The following is a 21,783-nucleotide window of genomic DNA, read 5'->3' on the forward strand; positions in this document are numbered from 1 at the left end:
TAAAAAGGTAAGTATTACTTGTACATTACGAATCCTGAGGAAACTATCAATTCATTTGCGTGACTAGTCGACTATTCTTTTCGCGATAAGCTGGTCGAAAGAATTTACTTGAGAATTTTTCTCGCTGCTCGTTACATCTTCATATCTGCGCCCTCCTCAAGAACGCAATATCGAATGAAGTGGTGCTAATTCACATAAGTGTATTGGCAAATAGCGCTGTGTTAAAATAGAAGAACGATGATAGATTATTATAGATAAACTATTAAGTGCACACGCCTCTCCTTTTGTGCACAAGATAAATGAATGGAAATGTTTTACTCAAGAATCTATTAGCGTCAGTACTTTTTGCTATTGGCATATTGTAAAAACACGTATTCTTCAGAATTTATTAGAAAAATATTCGTTAAACTCTGATTTATCTCTTCGGGATTGCGCCGTCAAAAGTATCAGAATTTTAGTATGCACGCCAAACAGTGATACTATGGTACAAGTTATCGAAGGTACTTTCTTTTGTTACGTGTAGTAAGAAATTCCGGTGCGTCTAATTAGTGAATCTAATTGTTGATCTGTTCTAACTAAAGTAAAATGTTTTTATTACTATTCAGCCACTTGTGGCACGTGTAGTGTCGTAGATATTTTGAAGAATTTCGATTTTCTCTTTCACGCCTCTATATTTTCTGTTATATAAGCAGCAGAGAAAGTATAATTTAAGTCGAGTGAAAAATGAATGCCGACTTTATCTTAAGCCGAACAGTTTAGCGATAGCAGCAGTAAGGATATTTATTGAATCGAAATAAATTGTTATCGACCACGAGTATCGTAATTAATAGCTGTGTATTAAAAGAATTAGAGGATGTGTTGATGTACTTGATTAATGTCTCCAATACGAAAATGAATACCATTACAAAGTGATAACTTAATCTACTTATATAAGTGATCATTGAATTACCATTAAGTACTTAATTTACTGTATCACTAAACACTGAAAAGCTGTATAGAATGTTAGAAAATACAATGGACATTGCTTTCAGTGGTGAAACTATACGTAGATTTCTAAAGATTTTCTTTAGAATTTACTATAAAATTATTTTTACTCTAAAATTGGAAATCGAAAATTTTCTTACTTGCCTTCTTTCTTGCATACGATTATTAATGTTTTAGCGAATTACGGCGTTGTAGGCATATTTTAATATTAACTCTAGTAGCATTTATTGTTGGCATTTTGATGGCCAACTAAGTCCCACCTTGGGGATACTGTGGGCCAGCCAGAAATGGTACTAGGGAGAACGCCAAAAAAGGATCCATTCGTGGCGTACTTGTTTAAACTTCTCACCCTATTCTCAACTACTATACTGTAATCAAAGAAGCTTCTCCACGATGAAATAATTTAGATAAATATATCTGAACTAGCTGTGTCACCCAAATTACCTTATCATAAAAAATCTTCAACGAAACCTGACTTCTGTAACATTAACAAGTAACATATCAAAGTATGTACATACACCACCCCACAAGTAAATACGTATTGCCTCTCGATTAAACACGATACATCTGCGACCAGAGGCTGTCATGAAAAACAGGTTAAACCGAGATTAGATGTTTGATACGAGCATTCTGTCTCAGACATGAACGACCGTAAGCCCCGATAAAAGACAACTGAACGATAAAAATAATTAGTACACGTATCCACCTCAATGATACAGAATGGACGCTATAAAGCCCCAAACGGATGTTACTGGTCTTACATGAACAGTTGCCAACAGAAACTGACGAAGACAAATGTTCTAATCCCCCCACAATCGTAACGTAATTTAATAACACTACGATGTGTACAATGGGCTTCCGGAGCGCCTTGCTCATGGTAACAGTCCTAGGACCAATCACGCCGATCATCGCACACCCCCAAGGATCAGTCGCTGTAAAAAGGCTTGAAAAGGACATCGACCGTTTGTCGTACAGGCTGCCTAAAGTGGTCGTCCCAATTTCATACGATCTTTGGCTATACACTCGATTGGCAGTGAACGACTTCGGGTACCAAGGACGCGTGGACGTAACGTTAAAAGTGACGGAGCCTACGGACGCGATAGTGCTGCACAACGATGGCTTGGATATAAAGGAAGAGAAGCTGTGGTCTCGCCAACGAAGGGGAGAACAAACAGATTCTGTCACTTTCCCGATCCTTGGCCGAGGCTCCGACAAAGAGAGGCAATTTTACATCGTGAAGTTCGCGGTGCAATTGGAGCCTGGCGTGTATACCTTGGAGATTCACTTCGACGGTGAAGTGCGGGACGATGTGTTCGGATTTTACAGGAGCTCTCACGTCGATAATAATGAAACGAAGTAAATCAACTGCATGGAGGTTTGTCTGTACGGTAGAGGGTAGGAAAGGTTTTAGAGAAACGAATTTCCAGGTGGATGGGAGTCACGCAATTTTCACCGACGTTCGCGAGGCGTGCATTTCCTTGCATGGACGAGCCCCACTTGAAAGCAGTTTTCACGCTGCACGTTGGTCATTCCGGGGACCAGACGGTGACGAGTAACACCGGGGTGGAGAGTTCGGTGAAACGTTCGTAAGTCATTTTGTACACCTTTCAAGTTGCACTAACACCACCGCCCAACTTGCCACCAGAAGTGACAGATTTATTTACACATGTGTTTGTGTACTTGCTTCGTCTTAACTCCAAATATCTCTCTCATCCAAGGCAGAAGAATCCACTGTATAGCTGTCTGAGAACGATGTGTACTCATCCTGCAATTTTTTCATTCTTCCATCCTCCGTATTATTCATAAAACCCCCAACCCCTTAGCCCACAAAGCAAATGGCAGTACTGTGTCACTGCGTTAATTTAAAGATAAATTTCACACAGGATCCATAGAAACACGATGGTGTATAAACATACACCAATTTCATTTAAAAACTTCAATGAAACGAAATTAAATCAGCCCACGCTAAATGAATCTCCGAATTCGCTGTGCCCCGAATTAAAATGCAATTACCACCAGGTTCTACAGCCACTTACATCGCATTCATTAAAAAATATGCAGTTTCAGAAACGACTCAAATTATTACGTCACTACGTTCCTACCCACCCCAAGGATGTCCACGTACCTGGTTGGATGGGCTGTGCACGATTTCGTTCCAGACACGTCGGTCTCCTTTCCAAACTTTAAAATGTGGACGCGCAGATCCATGAGACAGCGAGGATCGATCGCGTTGAATCAAGGTACATCGATATATTCGTTCCTGAATAGCTGGCTCCTCATCGACAATCCAATTCCGAAAATGGACCAGGTTGCTGTGGTCGATTTTAATTTCCACGCGATGGAAAACTGGGGCATGATCACGTTCAGGGAGTCGGTGGTGTTGTACGAGGATGGCGTCACCCCTACGAAGAGCATGTTCGACGGATTCACCACAATGGCGCACGAGTACGCTCACACCTGGTTTGGGAATCTGGTCACACCGATGTTTTGGAACGTAGCTTGGCTCAAGGAGGGTTTTGCCTCTTATTTCCAATACTTTGCTGTCTCCTCGGTGCAACCAACGTGGCACGTGATGGACAAATTTGTCGTGGACATGCTGCAGCCAACGCTCCTCTTGGATTCTGCGAATCACAGCCGAGTCATGAACGACAATAGTATAGGGAGCCCCAGCAGCATCATGGCTGCGTTGGATTTCGTTTCGTACAAGAAAGGTTCGGTTGCATTTTACGTGGACCGATTGACGCGTGGATTTCAATGACAGTTGCTCTGCTTCAGGCGCATCCGTGATCCGTATGCTCTCCCACGTGATTGGGTATCCAGTTTTCCAATGCGGTCTACAAAGTTATCTGAAGAACATGTAAGCATTGCAAACGAAAGCATATAATGTGTACAAGGATTTTTTTTTGGGAATGTACAGTGCTACTTTTGTTTTAAATGTTCAGGGTGCGAAGGAGACCTTCGAACCACTTTGGAAAGATAACTCGCAGTTCGGTTGAGGGGCGATTTCATCAAGTTTAAGAGTCTTATAATTGTAGAATCGATAATAAATTCGCAGAAGTGTTTTATTAAATTTGATAACTCTCTTACTTAACAGATATCACTGGTTTCCATATTCGGTCGGTTCTTTTGCAATCATTGATAATTATTAAAAGTTTGTCAAAGCTTTATTTATTGATCATATTGCATCGGTTTTTTAACTGCAATATATTGATAAATAATTAATTAAAAATCTGAGGTTCAGGAGAAAGAACGAATGAGGTGAAAACCTGTGCGAAGAATAGTCATTCCCAGTGGCGGATTTAATAGCGCAGCCGATGAGCAGTTGCCGCCTGGGCCCCCGGCCAGTAGGCCCCCCAGGGCCCCAACCTTAAAAAAATTATGACTTTATCCAAACTATATTTTTTCCGTACTACTATACTAAAACTGTTTTTAGTAAACTACCTCTTCATTTTCCTGAAAAATGGGCCTCTCCAGGGGTCCCCTAGGGGCCCTCCTTAAAAAATTGATTTTATCCACACTATATTTTTTTTCAGTACTACTACCCTTATTTCGCTTTTAGTAAACTTCCTCTTTATTTTCTCGAAAAAAATGGGCCCCTCAGAACATTTGCCACTTGCGCCTTTTTTCTTAAATCCGCCACTGGTCATTCCTACATGAACAAAACACTACTTTTAGAACAGGAACACGTCTCTCATACTCCATTTCCTCGAATTCCGATCGCTTACACGACAAGTTATCAAATTGATCGTTAGAGAAACCCGATAAATGAGATATTAAACCAGGCAATCGCATCCAAGTGCTCTCGCACTTGACAAATTTGTCAAGTCATTCCTCTTGAATAACACCACATAAAGATGTGTTTTATATGTCACACGAAACACAAATATTCACTTACCTATTAAAATCATGAATAATCATCTTCCATTTTTACGACATATTTTCTCGTCAATCTATTTCATACTTTTACTACCATGCTCGCATTATTTGACCGTAGGTCGTACAAGGCAGCTTCACCGTTCGATTTGTACGAGCATCTGCAGATTTCTTCGGACAAGATTGGCCATTTACGAAGCGACATACTTATCAAAGATATGATGGAATCGTGGACAAACCAGCCAGGTTTCCCTCTAGTGACAGTGACTCGAAATTATAAAGAAGGGACGCTTGCGGTGTCTCAGGAACCATTCCGCCAAAATCGTAATCAATCTGCAACAGAGCATAAAACATCTGGATGGTACATACCATTAAATTCCGCCACAGAGTCGTCGATAACCGATTTCGCTCGGACATCTGGAAGACATTGGTTGAAACCAGGAGACCAGAATCTAACTATCGATTTCTTCTCGTCGGAAGACTGGGTCATTTTCAACGTCCAGCAAGTTGGATACTATCGAGTGAACTATGACGAGCATAACTGGCACATGCTCGTTAACTACCTGAGATCCGAGGACTTTGAAAAGATACACAAAGTGAACAGAGCCTCGCTCATAGACGACGCCTTTAACTTGGCTAGAGCAGGCTACATACATTATTCCATTCCGTTCAAACTCTCCGGCTACTTAGTTCAGGAGACGGACTACGAGCCGTGGGTCGCTGCCACTAATAATTTCAAATTTCTGAGCAAAATGTTGAGCAGCGTCTCGGATGCGCATCGAGCTTTTCAGGTAAGTAACAGACTATTTAGTAATAACGAGATCACAGGGTCAGATCTAGGGGGGGGGGGGGGGGCACAAGCAGGGTACCCAGAGCGGCAAATTTGGAGGCGGTCAAATTGGTTAATTGGTAATTTCTGAATATTACATTTTCTATCAAACAAAAGGTTTTTATTATTCAATAAATATCTGCAAATAAAGTCACTCACTGTAAAAAATTATACTTTAATATAATGATTTATAATTAAATACACAGGGCGGCAAAAATCATTTTCTGCCCAGAGCGGCGGCAGAGCTAGATCGGGCCCTGGATACTGGAGCTTTTGATAGACCAAATTCGTGCAATTCAGAATGTTAGAGGCTTTAAAAAGGATTTTGCTTCTTTGTTATTTCCGAGAACTGAAGGTATTAAATATGTCATCGTAGATAGTTCTGCTAGTAGCATCGCAAAAGCTTGCGTTTTGAACAATCGTGATAGAATTGAGAGAATTGTTACTATCGATACGAAAGTAGTTGAAGTGGTTTAACGAAGCTTCGGTTGAGTGCACTTGATAAAAAGTGAAATGGTTGTTAAGATCACTTATGTAGCTTTCTACCATTGAACAGGAGCACGCGCTGCGTTTACTTGAACCGATGTACGAACAGTTAAGCTTCAATGAATCCGCGCATGAAGGTTGCACGACCAAACTACAACGTCAGATAGTCTTATCGAACTCTTGTTTAATGCACAATGCTCATTGCTTAAGGACGTCTGAAACTCTATTTCAGAAGTGGATCTCCACGCCCGATGAACGGTATGAGAAACTTTACGTTATATCATATAGCAACGACTCCAGTCATGAATCATTCGTATGAGTCATTCGAGTTGTATGATAACCTTGCGTAAATAGAAGAGTTACATAGCATCAACGACCGATATAATAGAATGCAGAGGGATTTTGTGACGGAAGAATATGACACCAGTCGTTTCAGAGTGACAAAATCATTTCAATTTCATCATAGAAGATTAATTTGTAAAATTACCTTAGCGCAATCACTCTTCTTTTCATGCCATCTACACAACAACATGAAATCGTCTATTTCTTGTTGTTAAACACACAAATATATAGTTCTTTATATTGCCCATACGATGAAAGGATTTTCCTTTAAATACGTGCAAGTAAATGCAAAGTCTTGCATAGAGTTGGGCATTAAATAAATAAAAAATTATTTAAATGACGGGTCAAATAAACGTTACCTTAACTTTAGATTATTCGACGAATAATGTTAATTTTCTTATTCGACGAATAAAGTTAACCAGTGTCAACTTTATTCGACACATAATTTTTTAAACTTTATTTGCTATTCAAAATTTTATTTCAATGATAATTTTGTCCATCTCTGGTCTTGCTCCAGTTATCTAGACTTCACGAATACTCAATGCTCTAGGGGGTGCTTCTACAGGCGAAAATAAGATGAAAATCAAGAATGACGAAATTGCGGTAAAGGTTTAATTTTTAACTTATCGATGCTTAAAAATTCGCCTCTGGAACGCCTGAATCAATCGCAGACAGTAATGTGCATAAAAAACTGTGAAAAGTACCGGCATCTAAGCAATCCAACCTAAAAGAAACCGTCGATTTTAGTCGTTCAACAGTCCTGCACCCCCTTAAGCCCCGATGAGGCTGTCGTGACTAGTAAAATTGTGAAGTTGCTCCCACTTAAATCTGTTGCACGGTATCAGCGCTGGTGACACTACTCAAACTCCAAGCAATTAGGGGATGTAGAAATGTCATTGTCATAGTGGAAGTCAGTTTCCTTCTTTGTTCATTGCAACCTATACTTGATTCTACTTTGAGCAGTACTCTTCTATACCTGTCTATAAAGAACGCTCTTTCAGCCTTATCCAATAAAAATACTCCCCAAGAATGCAAACAAACTTTCGATATGCCTAAGAATCACTGCATTGATTTCGATCAACATTCTCTTTCTGATGGAACGATAAGATTGAAACCTATGAGTTGCCTTAAGTTGATTTGTAAATATTGTGCATCGTTCATGAAGCAATACTTTCCAGCAACCATCAGTGCACCCATAGTTTCATCAAGTCAGATAAATCATCGTGTTGAAACTGATGATCCATTCTCTATAACATATTGGAGGTCCGAATCATTCCTCCAATAGTAGGTACCAACGCCTAATCTCCTAAATTCCCCAATACCAACGTCTTCTAATTATGCTCCACGTTTACCATTGCTACAATTTGCTGACGCGCGGCTTAGGATCCTGCAAGATGTCAAGGGCTTCGTTTACTGCGAGGGGATACGTAACGGGGACGAAAAGGCCTGGCGCACGGTGCTGAAAAGATGGCTGTTGTACACCGATTTACAAACCGAGCAGGAGCTACTCGTGCAAGCACTTGGCTGTACTAGAAGAGCCAATTTGATCGACAAGTAAAGTTTCGTTCGAACGGATTCCGATGCTCAGATAACGGCCCCTAAATCTGAAATTTCCCTCCAGGTATCTCGCCTTGTCGATATCGGAGGAGTACAGTGTCCGCAAACAATACAGGATTGCTATAGTCGACGCTGTTTTAAACGGCGACGGGGGAAATGTAGAGCGTGTCACGGATTTCGTTCGTCACAATTTACAGAGAATCATCAGCTCGTACGTACACCTTACGAATGCTTCTTGCCATCCTTATCTACGGCTCTGGAGTTTTTCGCGATAAACGTGAATTTTCTTTTTCTAGAAGGGGATACGAGTTCCTCGGTAAGATGCTCGGGGCAATTGGGAACGCGATAACCACAGAGGAACAAGCAGAGAAGGTATCACTGTTTTTTTTTTTTGGTTAAACCGTCGGTGTTAATCCAATCACTCATTAACTCCACTGGATAAGTTGTATCTGTTGTATTCTACCGTGAAACGTTTGTACGGTTGATGTTGTAGCTACGTTCATTGGTGGCCGAGAAGGTGGATGAACTTGGAGCCGCATTGAACGCTGCCAAACAGGCGATCGCTGTATCCTCGGCGAACGTGGAATGGGTGAAAAAGTATTCGCCTATCATTGCCGATTGCTTGGATTAATGCACTATATTTCTGTCGAAATATGTAGATTGATATTTGTGATGGATGCGGTGGATAGAATTATATGAAAATTGTAATTCGATAATATATGTACGTTGTTTAAGTGAGAATGTAGAATGTATTTGCTCTTGTTTTGATATCTTCATTAAAATGTTACTACTGTCTTACTCAACTGAATCACACCATAGGGTAAACCAACCAGTAATTGACCGCATACCAGTGAATAACTATTAGGCAAAGAAATGTCGATTATAAATTTAAACATTATTATATGTTTATAAATGGAGTGTAGTTGCAGTTTTAATATCCTATATTTTTAGTTACGCGTATTAAGCAAATATTAATAAGTACAATTCTTATTAAAAGTATGCGGTCATTTACTGGGCTTCTACAGGCTTTGCACTTTATAATTTTTTTTTAAATTACGATTAGAATAAGCAATTCTTTTTATAGAAATTTCAAGAAAAATAAATTTAAATGCAATTTTAACAGTTGTTTTGTTGTTATACATAAATATATTCAAGTATTAATAATCTCAGAGGTCCATGGATTCAACAATTCGGTCATTCACTGGTTGGTTTACCCTACGACAACAGTGGACTTTTTAAAAACTATTTGTTAGATCCATTAGTAGTAAGGTGTATTAGATCACTATCTTCGCATCAGCCAGTATTATAATCGACTTCTAACGCCAGTCTGTATGCTAACGAGGAAACGTTCCCAACTTTCTAACTGTAAGTATATTAAAGACAACGAAATCTGCGCGATAACTTTGAGGGCTGATTTCACCCCTTACGGGTGAATTCCCCCAGAAGAAATAAAATCAGAAATTTCAGGTTGCCAACGTTTCCTTGTAAGTGGACTAAAAGGTAAGTAGAATCGTTCAGTTGGATGTGAGCTCTGATACACGAAACGAAGAGTAAATATAAGCAGCACTTATTCTGAGTGCATCAAATGATGACAATATACATTCATTACATTCTTCGTGGGCGAATTGCTGCAATGTATATAAATACTTGTATTGAAATAATATGAAGCAATTATCCACGTACAATCGAATTCAATTGAACCAACGCGCGACAGTTAATTATTAACTGATTAACAATTATTCAGTATACAGGAGACCAATAAACCTTGTGTATATGTAAACGCGATTGCAATGAAAAGGACATTACGAATCATCATGAATTTCAAAGCATAATAATTTATTGATACGCCACTGGAAACATCGAAGTCGATCGCGAATCAGAGAATTATTGTTATTCTGTAACAGGATAAATAAAATACTGTAGACAATATCTTCTAAATATTTCTCATACCCCGCGCTGAATATTACAGTTAAATATGTCTCGAAAGCATCGTCATTTTATGACGCACGACCAGGGCAGCAAATGTTTCACCTGTTTCACAAATAACGTTCAATGATCACGGGGAAACTTATCATTTTATCTCGTCCGTTAAATCAAGATGTGAGATTACCTAATACAGTATAACATTGTTTCAGTGATATCAACGATAAAAAACGAAACTGCCGAGGATTTCGTCGTATCTGGCGTCGGTTCTGGCGTTCATTGGTGGAATAGTACTATGTGTTGATTGCCACATTATCAGTAAAGCCGTTGCTTTAAAAGCGGAGGTGAACATTTCAGAGAAATTTCGCGGGGCATAGTAGCTCATTTGCCGGTCACTAGCCAACGATAACCGATATCCCGTGTTCGATCGGAAAAACTGGATTGATAAGATTAGACTAGCCGGCCATATTTTCGATAATAGTCCTACCGTGAGTGCCTTATAAAGCACGAACATTTGTGCATGTAGTCTTTCAGACGGTAATCGCCGGCGCACAATTTACTCGTCGGGTTTCTTTATTTTTTTTTTACGCCCGACCGTTGATCGTTCATTTACAAGGTACGTTATCGAGATTATTGCCACAAGTGTCGGGAAAATTCAATAAACGCCGATGCTATCTAGCAAATACGCTTCGATGATTCTGGAAATCACGTTCGAGACAAATTTCGAGCGGGATCGCACGGGGGACAGTGCGAACGAAAATAAGGCAGCCTTGCTTATAGATTTTTTAATTCAACGGCGATCATAGAGCTGAAGCTTCCTGCTTGATACGATAGTCATTCGTAGTAGAGTTTCTCGTTTGAAATATAAATAATTATTGAACATACCTAATATTCGGTTGGTGTTTGAAAGGATTTATTTCGAGTTTCTACCGTCGAGTAAAAATTAAATAAATATTTCTTGACGATCGCAACGTAACGCCTTCCATCTCTGTGTGGTACCCTACGTGTAACAAGTGATGTGTTTTCTGAAACAGGAGCAACCGAAGTGGATCGTCCACTGAATGGGATTTTAGTGACAAACCAATCGAGGATGTCAGGCTTAGTGTTTCTGCCGTTGCTTCTGCTCTCGGCGATATGTCGGGCGGATCTGCTTTCTGAAAATACAGTGACCTCTCAAGCAGATGGTGCGACAAACGTTAAATACAGGTTGCCGAATATTGCCAAACCTACGAAGTACAATCTTCACCTGCAGCCAGACTTGACGAAGTTCCAGTTCACGGGGCAAGCGATAATCACGCTCGTTCTGCAGGAAGACACAACAGCCTTAACTTTGAACGCTAAAAATCTGACAATAGCAGCAAATAATGTTGATGTGGTTGGAGGGAGTATCAAGAAACCGCAGATAGCGACGAAAGTAGATGTGAACGATGAGGAAGAGTTTGTGGTTGTCACGTTCGCCGATACACTCCAGAATGGCACAGAATACGATCTCACAATTAACTACTCCGGCGAGTTAAATGACCAAAAAGTTGGGTTTTACAGAAGCAGGTATCTGACGAAAGACGGCACCGTAAAGTAAGTACGCACGATCACTATGACGTAATCACGTAAAACGATGGCGATTACTTTGAGCCACAGCTGCTATTAGTTCGCAATTAGTCTGCCGTTATCTGCGGCGGCGATAATTTTCGAAAATGTCCTTCGCGTGTTACAGATATATCGCCACAACTCACTTCGAGCCAACACGTGCTCGGCTAGCATTTCCATGTTGGGACGAGCCCGCGTACAAAGCGAACTTCACAATTTCTATAACACATTCGACGAACTATACGGCAATTTCCAATATGGCTGAAGCAGGAAAAAAAATGCAAAACTCGACGTGCACTACCTCTTTCAAAACAAGTCCGCCAATGTCCACCTACCTTGTGGCTTTTGTGGTCTCCGACTATGTCAATACAACGAACGCGAACGGAACCTTTAGAGTTTGGACGAAAGCAGACGCTGCGAATCAAGCGAGCTATGCTTTGGAAGTGGGCGAAGCGGTGATAGGAAAGTTGGACAATTATACGGGAATCAAATACAGCGATTACATGGATAAGATGGATCAGATATCTATCAAGGACTTCACGGCAGGCGCTATGGAGAATTGGGGTCTTGTGACGTACAGGTAATTATCGTGACGTGCACTCAGATTTGATCAAGGCACCTGTCTTCGTACATTTGGGGGATTAATCCACCGGCGTGAATGACGAACGCGAAAATTCCGAAATCATCGAGTGCTTTTTAAATCGCACTGTTCTATTCATATCGGTGAACACGATTCGTTCATGACAGTGCAAGAGTGTTCGGCAGGACGAGTGGTCTTGGTCTACTTAGGTGTACTGTATCTACAGAGTGTCTCGTAAGTGATGGTAATTCGACACGGAAAGGTAAGTTGAATTTATAAAATTCAATTTGCAAGTAAATCGCTTCGTATTTGAAAAAGTTCAGTTTGAATTTCAATCGAGTACCTGAGCACCAAAATATGGTTGGTGGTGTTTGAGGGTTGTGATGAGGTAAGGGGAACGGTTTTTGTCCGTGTAGGACCTTCGCGAAGCGTTCCTCTAATCTCAGAGTCCCCTTTGGACGCCACCAGCTGTACTTCGGTGCACGCCTACCGTGGAGAACATTAAGGGGTCGTTCTACTTTGATCGGCCGATAAATGAAGCTATTTTTTTAAGATTTTTTTCTAATAAATACAACATGTAATGAAATAAATCTTTTTGGAATTTATTAAGCTACTCTTATGTTATACAAAAAAATTAAAAAGATTGTTTTTAAATTGTTTCATATGTCTTTTTATGGCGTGCATGTGACACCTTGAAAAATTGATGATTTTCCGGGTCAGGCTTATCTAAAATAAAAAAATCGAAAAGATTCTTAATCTGTATGAGTGTGTCTATCGCCCGTGGCTCAATTAATAATTTTTGTTGAGAAATAACATAATGGCGCCCGTTTGAAAGAAAAAGTTCCCCAAAAGAGTGTTTTCTCGAATGTTCCCCGAGAAAAATCTCGGTTATTTTTCGACAAAAATTGTTAAGTTAGCTACAGGCGACAGCCACACTCGTACATATTAAGAATCTTTTCGAATTTTTTATTTCATGTAAGCCTGAGCCAGGGAATCACCCACGCCACGAATATACGTCTATTTTGGAGTTGTCACATTGACGCTATAAAAAAAAACATATGAAACAAATTAAAAACAATCTTTCTAATTTTTTTTGTAATATAAGAGTAGTTTAATAAATTCCAAAAAGATTTATTTCGTCATATGTTGTATTTACTGAGAAAAAAATCTTTAAATATAGCTTCATTTTTCGGCTGATCAAAGTAGAATGACCCCTTAAACTCGTTCATTTCCAGAACGGAGCTAGTTACGAACAAGTTTTATTGTATATTTGCAACTTGTTTATTCGTCTATATATAAACATTGGCGTAGCTAGGATTTTTGTCTGGTGGGAGTCAGGTCGCATCCCTTCCCCTCCCTCTTTTTTTTTATAAGTAGAGAAAATCTTCATATACTTTCACATGTTATTACAATCGTTCACCTACATATTTATTTAACACTAAAACAAAGGGCGAACTAAATAAAAAATTATTGATTATTTAACAGAAGAATGTTTTTTAGTTATTTCGATAGTTTCTAGGGAGGGGCCATTCCGCGTTTTGGGGAGGGCGGTAGGCCCACCCGGCCCACTAAATAGTTACGCCAATGTATATGAATATATTCATGTGCAGTTCATTTGTGCATATAAATACGACCAAACAACTTGATATAACACGTTTCCACAAGTTTCACAGTTCCATGAAGCCGCTATTACGTTGCTTTCTAGAACGACACGCTTACGTATGAAAATAAATATTAGTACGAGGAATAACGGGATCTGGATTGTCACATAAATTTTTTTAATATTTGATTGTTAAAGGGAAAGTGCCCTCCAGTATGAAGAAAATGTCACCACGACTGCTTCCAAGCAGAGCATAGCAACGATAATAGCACACGAGTTCGCACATCAATGGTTCGGGAATCTGGTCAGCCCGAAATGGTGGGAATACATCTGGCTGAACGAAGGGTTCGCTAATTACATGCAACACTTCATCATGGATAAAGTAAGTGCCAACGATTACGTCTTCGATTCTATATTGCAAAGTTGCGCCGAGAATACGAAATTCATTACACTCGTTCAAGTGGAAGTAAAGAAGGAAAGGAACTCCGTGGTAATTAAAAATTTGGATAGAGGCAACGGTGAATTACTACTCTAAATGTAGGAGTTCCTTTCTACTTAGTCATATACATATCAATATCTGATATCCAGAAAATGAGAATGCTAAATTATCTCTACACTTTTGTCCCTAATTATTTTACACGTAACTTCATTCAACGATTCACGAAATTAATTAATCATTAGACACACCGGGCATCTAGTCAAGAATAACTGCTTACACTTCTCAAACACATCGTTATCAGATACGAAGATTATGCAAGATGCAAATCAATTCTGGACGTTCCGAAGCATATTGAATTCAAGAAACTTCTTCTAATTCTTCATCCGTCTCCCGAAGATATTATGCTTAACGCTATATACGTTTTCGAGATGAATTACTGTACTCTTATCTGCCCCCAAATGCTTGCATTAAGTACTCATGTCTGAACACGAGGTGAAAGTGTAGAGTGTCGGAGCTTGAAAGTCACTAATCTTACCGTGTCGCATGATCTAAAATCTGACGAAATCTCACGACTTGTTGCGCACACTTTCAGTTGGAGCCATCCTGGCGCTTAATGGAATATTACGTTTCGGACTCCTTGCAAGGGAAGGCTTTCCTTTTCGATGCAGGCGAGCAGACGCGCCCCATGAACAAGGCCGTCAACAGCCCGACAGAAATCATGGCCCTGTTCGACAGAGTCGCCTACGAGAAATGTAAGATTTTAATCGGTTAAATACACCATCGTCGTTGCCTATGCGCGACTAAATGACCTCAGCCCATTCAGAGCTATCTCTGTACGAGACACTTTGTTACAGTATAGATTAAAAAAGCGCGAGCAAACATGATACGTACTCCTAATAATTTCTGTTTATTACCTCGCGCCACCGACACCAGCAACCGGGCACGCTCGTGATCTAATACCAGCGTAGTCTTATCTTATCAATCAATTAATACGATATACCCTGGTTATAAACATTATCAGTACGAAGATAAAGTACAAGACACATGAGGCCGAGAAGTTCGAGTGGCATTGTTTCGTGAGAAATATAAAATTGAAGGAGTAATATAGAATAGGAAATAGAGTGATTTTAAATCGCTCTTTTTGGCGCTGACGATGGCGATATTTATAGCCCCTACGACGATATAATGTATAATGATATGACTTGAATTCTCTACAGCTGGATCGATTATTCGAATGATGTCGCATATTTTGACACCAGAGGTCTTCCAGGCGGGCTTGAGGGATTATCTGAACAAACAGTACGTACAATAGGGCGCATGCACCATTTGTGGCCATTTTAAGATATTGCACCAGTTTTTGGCCACCTCTTAAAAAATATAATATTTTTCCGTGTAAGCAATAAATGTAACCTTATATTTCTGGTTATGTGAAATCCTCCACATAACAATGATCTGCAAGCAATTTAAATATGAGACAATGAAGCACATGGCCAAAAACAGTACAATGGCCACAAACGGTACACCTGCCCTACGAACTTTCGCGTGTTTTATTTCAGGGAATTAATTGCATACGTATATCTGCGCTGGGGGGGTCGAAAGTTAACTTGTTCGTGTAATTAATGTCGGTATAGAATAATGTAGCGTTGATTAATTTCCGTTCCACAAAAATACTAATGCAATAAGAACGAAGGAATAATAAAGCAATTAGTGTTGTTCGAAAGCTAGTATTCTCGTAGACATACCGAATTGCGGAATATGAAATAGGTACTCTTTATAAGAACGCTTCTTTTAATGTACCTAATTCCTTGAAACAGGATTGTATTATTGTATTGTTCCATGTACCTAACTGGTATTAATAATAATCATTACAGTAAGCTGGGTGTTGCTGATTCCGATGCACTCTTCGCGTCGCTCCAGAACGCTAGTAAGGATAAATGGGAAGGCAAGGAACTCAAGGAAATCATGAACGAATGGGTAACCAAACCTGGCTATCCAGTACTTAACGTTAAAAAGAACACGGCCGGAGTCTACGATATAAGTCAAGAACGATTCACATTGAACGGAACTGGCGATAACACCACGTGGTGGATACCTCTATCCTACACCGACAAAAGCTTAAGAAATTTCACCTTCACCCTGAAAGGATGGTTGAAATCAGGAAATAAGTCGGCGCAGGTTACAACAAAGAACAATGAAAATGATTGGATCATTTTCAACGTGAACCAAATAGGTGTGTAACGTAATATCTGTACGGTGGTGGGGGAAAGAAAGTTTAAAACTGATGGTTTTACATGGCTGTGTAATTAATCTAATACTAGGCTTGAAATATTATGATCTATGCTGGCAACCCTCCAATTTATAGGATACCAGCTTTAATACCCCGCTTCGCCCGAAATTTAGATTTATAAAAAAAATTTTTTAGTTTTTTTTTTAAATAGTCACATTCATCTGGATTAGTCAAGCATAATGAGTTTATCGGTCGAAAGTTTTTATGCGGGAGACAGACACACAAACATATTAGAAGCTCTCTGCTTTATATATTATGATAAATTTAAGTATTTAATTCTTTCTAGTGGAAGTATCTTACTGTCGTTACAGTTTGTACTTTCTTTTCATTACTACTGTATACTTGGTGGTAGAGCTGTAGCGAATTCGTCCAATATTTTCAATTGTTAATCAGTCCCCATTACTCCTAAAGCAGGATGTTCGAAATTCAGAAACGGAATTCGGTGATGCCATTTAATTCCCAAATTTACGAGTTCGGTATAGGTCTAAAGTAAAGTGGTAATCGTGTTACCGAAAGGGGGAGGATTTTATGGAAGCTGAGACGAAAGAAAGAAAGAAAGTGTATATCGAGTCGCCAAATTTGTTTACCTATATAAACATCAACATATATTCGTGATAGACGTTACAAATTCGAAATTATTTTTTAATTCGTGGTTTGACTATTAATAGTAGAACATGTGTTCCTATTTCATTTGTATACGGTTTAATTATTGGACCCGATAGAAGTTCATATTTATTTTTATCTGCCTCAAGTTAAACGCAAGCAGAACAGGATATTTCATTCACACGAATGTCTGCGGTTTCATGCATCTTTTACTTCTTCCAAGGTGTTCTAGATTTAACAAAAGCGATAATTATTTTTCAGGTTACTATCGCGTGAACTACGACGACAACAATTGGAAGCTTCTATCGGACTACTTAAACACGAAGGACTATAAAAATATAAGCCCCTTGAGCCGTGCTCAATTGCTCGATGACGCTTTGAACCTGGCCCGAACAAGTCGCTTAAATTTTACCATCGCATTGTCCCTCACTAGTTATCTCACCCAGGAAGCAGACTACATCCCGTGGACCACAGCTTTCAGGAATTTGAACTTCGTGCACAGTATGATGCAGTCTTCGAATAACTATGCAATTTTACAGGTACATGCATGCACGTGAACAGATCAACGATTTCTTCTTCTTTCATTTCCTACTCTCAAGTTCGAAAACATCTGTTTCTAATTTATTAACACTTTGAGTGGCGCAAGATTTCGAAGAATAGCTCTTTAAATCGGCCTCTCCGAATGATCACACATCCCGGGGAAATTTCGTACGAAGCAAACTCTGAGCTTGCTTAGTTTTCAAAGTAAACATTTGGAAACTCGTCGGTCAGAGGTGCACAGGGAGCCGTTTTTAGCGCCTAACTGCGAGCAACCCGCCTATCCTGTTGCTCAGGTTAGAATCGCTGAGGAGAACTGCAGTAGTGTAGGCTCGTAGCGTAAGCATATATAGCTGGGCTCAAGTCATAACAAATGCACGTACACTACTGCAGTTCGTCTCACCGATTCTAATCTTAGCAACGGGACAGGCGGGTTGCTCGCAGGTAGGCGCTAAAACGGCTCCCTGTGCACCCCTGTCGTAGGTCAATTCTTTCCCTGCTTTACAGAAAATATGGGCAAGGAAATACGCGTAACTCCACACGAGGTGCAAACCCCTCGGCATGAAAACACGCCGACGCCACTCAAAGCGTTAATTCTACTAACAGAATCTTGAATTTCCAAAATAATATACATTGTTTCACTCACGCATAACCAGACTTTTTCGCGGATCCTACGCCCAACATATGTTACAGATTTTCTTATACTGTGCTCGTTGTTTCAGCTTTACGTCAGGTATATATTGAAAGAATTGACGAAAACTGTACCATACAAACCCACGAACAAGGACGAACACGTGACGAAACTTCTTAGAACGAACCTACTGAAATGGGCTTGCAGAGCTGAGCAGGAAGACTGCACGAAATACGCCAAGGAGGCATTTGACTTGTGGGTCAAAGATCCTGCTAAGAATCCGTAAGTTCTTATCGATTCAGTACTCTGCGCGCACTGCGCCTTGCGTAGATATGGTGGTGTGTTAGGAGTCTTGGAGTGTGTAGAAATGTGACCAAATTAGTACGATCCTGTAACGAGTTGTGATAAACACATTTGGTAATTGTACCCTGACGAATACCTCCCAGATTAATCACTATATATCTCCAAGGCACAGTACATTGCGAGTCATAGTGCATTAATAATAAGGGTTGAAAATTTGCGTACTATCCACTTAATTTGGTTCCAAATCAAGACGATAAGACTACGATAGACGTGAAGATTTTATAAAATGTGTGACAGTTGACGGTAGGTAGTGAGGTAGGAAGAAGCTCGACTTTGCCTGCTAATCTGAATGCCTGAATTTTATCTAACTTTAAAGCTTGATTCTGGCTTCTCGATTTAGTTCTACCCGAAGACCTACCTTTTAACAATTCTGTCGCGAGTTACGCGCCATTTTTTCCCTTACGAACTGTGAGATCAACGCACAGTTGTGGATCTTAATTTGCCATATAGTCTTTGTGGTGTCATAACTATGTAAATGATATTTGTGTGTGTTTACAGACTCGATGCCGATTTGAAGAACAACATTATCTGCGTGGGATTAAGAACCGCCGATGAGAAGACGTGGAACACAACTATGGCAACCCTGATGAATTCTACATTCGACCAGGACGAGAAGAACGGTCTGCTGCCTATCATGGGTTGCTCTGGCACGATGGAAATTCTCAGGAAATTCCTGATGTCGTCTCTTGAGGAGAACTCCACCGTTGACTTCAATATCGCTCTGCAGGCCGTAATCTCTGACAACCCTGAGGGATTGAACCTCGCCCTGGATGTAATTACCACGGAACTGGAGAAGATAAAGAAGCTGTAATTATCTATAACACTGAATACTATGCTATTGAAATGCAAAAGCCATAACCAAACCGTTTTTCTTATTTCAGCGACAAAGCTGACGAGAAGATAAAATCGTGCATAGAGACCCTTGGCAACGCTATCACGAATAAGGATCAATTCTTCCAGGTACAGTTAAGATTTACTAATTATTCTCTCCGTTAAGAACGTTATCTGGACTCTGTATTGTATATTGGCATGTGCCACTTACCTATACGCGATATTTTCCATATACACACATCCACTTGTTCCACATACAAAATGGAGTAATAGATAGAATTGTCATTCATGAGCAGGGGTCGAATGAAACTGTTAAGTTTTATAGATAAAAGTTATTTATCGAACTTTTAACTTTTAAATCAATTCCTTTCTGTTTTAAGTTAACTCTGCTGCAAGAGTTCAGTTTTAACAGTTGTTCGATTAATAAAAGTTCTGAAGGAATATATACTTTAAGGGTAAAATATAAAAGTTAGGAATATTTTTTTAATTAGTATTATTTAAGGAGTTGGAAGCAGGATAAATATAGAAGAGAAATTTTTATATAATAATTTTCACCGAACGGTTTAATTATTTTCATAGCAAAATAAATGTTCCTGCTTAACTAGCACCTTTTTCTACTTTCAAGAAATTGAATTATTATTTACACAAAAATATATGGAATAAATGTTTCAATTAATACACTGAATTTTATAACAGTTTTCTCGGAATAGAAAAGATAATAGTCATAAAATTACAGTTATTTCATAATTAATTGAAAATTTTAAGAGTTTCCTTCGATCCCTGTAAATGGATTTCTTCTGCTAGTTAATAATGTTTGTAAAGCTATTCAATGATTCTGTTAATCGATGACTTACCTTGATTGTTAGGTAACTCGGTAATTAACAGCCCGTGGGCAATGCGTTTTCAAGCATGTGACTATATTATAATTAATATCTTTAATATGCTTGACAGGTTGTTAATAGGATCTCCATAAATAATATATTAATATTCTGAATATCCTATTCTTTCAGCTGACCAAATTCAGCACAAAGGCCAGGGCGCAGCCAGATCTTGTGCAGAGTACCATAGAGAAGGCGACAAGGAACATTGAATGGATTAATACCCACGCAGGAGTAATCGATGACTGGTTGTTGGAGCATGAAGAACATTTCCGAAGTTCCGCTAGCACAATAGCCCTTACATCGTTGCTCGCCATAATTTCCATATTCATCACACGATTCTAATAAGTGTAAGGGGACCGTCATTTTGAGCAGGTCACTGAAATGGTGCCCGAACTCGTTTCTGCGAATGAATCGAAACGAACGAGGGAGGAAGGAGAACAATGCAACTATGTTCTTGTATCGGGAGAAGCATACGATGTTCGTGTGTAAAATAGAATTTGGATAAAATGGAAAGTCTTAGAGAACGGCGAAACGTACAAGTACCTATATGAATTATCTGAGTTATCATGGACTCTGTTAGAATGGAAATATTTAATATGTAACTATGTAATATGATTGTAAATAATATAGATGTATCCATGTCCAAATGGTCTAAATATATTTATTTTGTATTCTTGAAAATGTATAATAAGATGAAAATGAAACTTCCACATCACTATTTAAATAGCTTACTATTCATATTAGCAAGCACTCGTTGCTACATATTTCTATAGAATGAGTAGGGGTGTGCGGGTACCCGAAATTACGGGACCCGATTTGCGATTCGGGAGCCGATTTTCTTGCTTAAAAATTCTTACATTTGATCACACTGCAAAATCACAACGTAATAGTTATAATTATGCAGTATGATCAGGTGTAAGAATTTTTAAGCCAGAACCCCCCCAAGAATGAGTCGTTAGGGATAGTTTTGAAACCAAGAAATATCAGTTAAACGACTAGTCGTGATTGTTTTCAGAAGTATATGATAATTATGATATTTTTAACACTAATGATAATGTAAATGTTTTCGCATATATTTCAGTGAAAAGGATTTGTAGCAAAGTAGAATATATGGTTTAATAAGAACAGTAATTTTCGAGCTTCGTTTTGTAGATATAAAAGGTACCCCATGCTAATTACTATAAGCGAAGACAAAGATTTCTGATTTGCAATACGTTTTGAAATATAAAAAAATTTGAATTTTGCCAGGGTACGTAAAGTTCTGAGGTCCCATGAAGTGTTACAAATTACTAACACTCCATCGGACCTATTTTGCATAAAAGTGCATAGGTTTAGGTCGATAAAAACTTTTATTAAATAGTAATGAAAATCCTTATCCTTCTGTTTTGGAATTAAATCTTCTCAATGAGGAAAATTCGAAACAATTATTTCTTTCAAATATTATTTATTA

General features: G+C 39.1%; 1 protein-coding gene across 1 annotated transcript; it reads left to right on the plus strand.

The window, feature by feature from the left end:
* The first annotated feature begins 1,789 nt into the window (after positions 1-1,789).
* LOC143371107 (uncharacterized) lies at positions 1,790-21,041 on the plus strand. The gene is made up of 22 exons (XM_076815981.1): positions 1,790-2,340; positions 2,412-2,570; positions 3,046-3,695; positions 3,760-3,841; positions 4,979-5,648; positions 6,243-6,430; positions 7,898-8,068; positions 8,136-8,282; positions 8,368-8,443; positions 8,565-8,700; positions 10,207-10,284; positions 11,029-11,569; positions 11,709-12,161; positions 13,960-14,143; positions 14,793-14,952; positions 15,418-15,499; positions 16,072-16,430; positions 17,352-17,629; positions 18,350-18,540; positions 19,120-19,428; positions 19,503-19,581; positions 20,463-21,041. Exons 1-22 carry the CDS (start codon positions 1,826-1,828, stop codon positions 20,673-20,675), a joined length of 5,721 nt encoding a protein of 1,906 aa, XP_076672096.1. The 5' UTR covers positions 1,790-1,825; the 3' UTR covers positions 20,676-21,041.
* The last annotated feature ends 742 nt before the right edge of the window (positions 21,042-21,783 follow it).

This window comes from Andrena cerasifolii, chromosome 1, assembly GCF_050908995.1.
Source record: "Andrena cerasifolii isolate SP2316 chromosome 1, iyAndCera1_principal, whole genome shotgun sequence".
In the NCBI taxonomy this organism is placed as follows: Eukaryota; Metazoa; Arthropoda; class Insecta; order Hymenoptera; family Andrenidae; genus Andrena; species Andrena cerasifolii.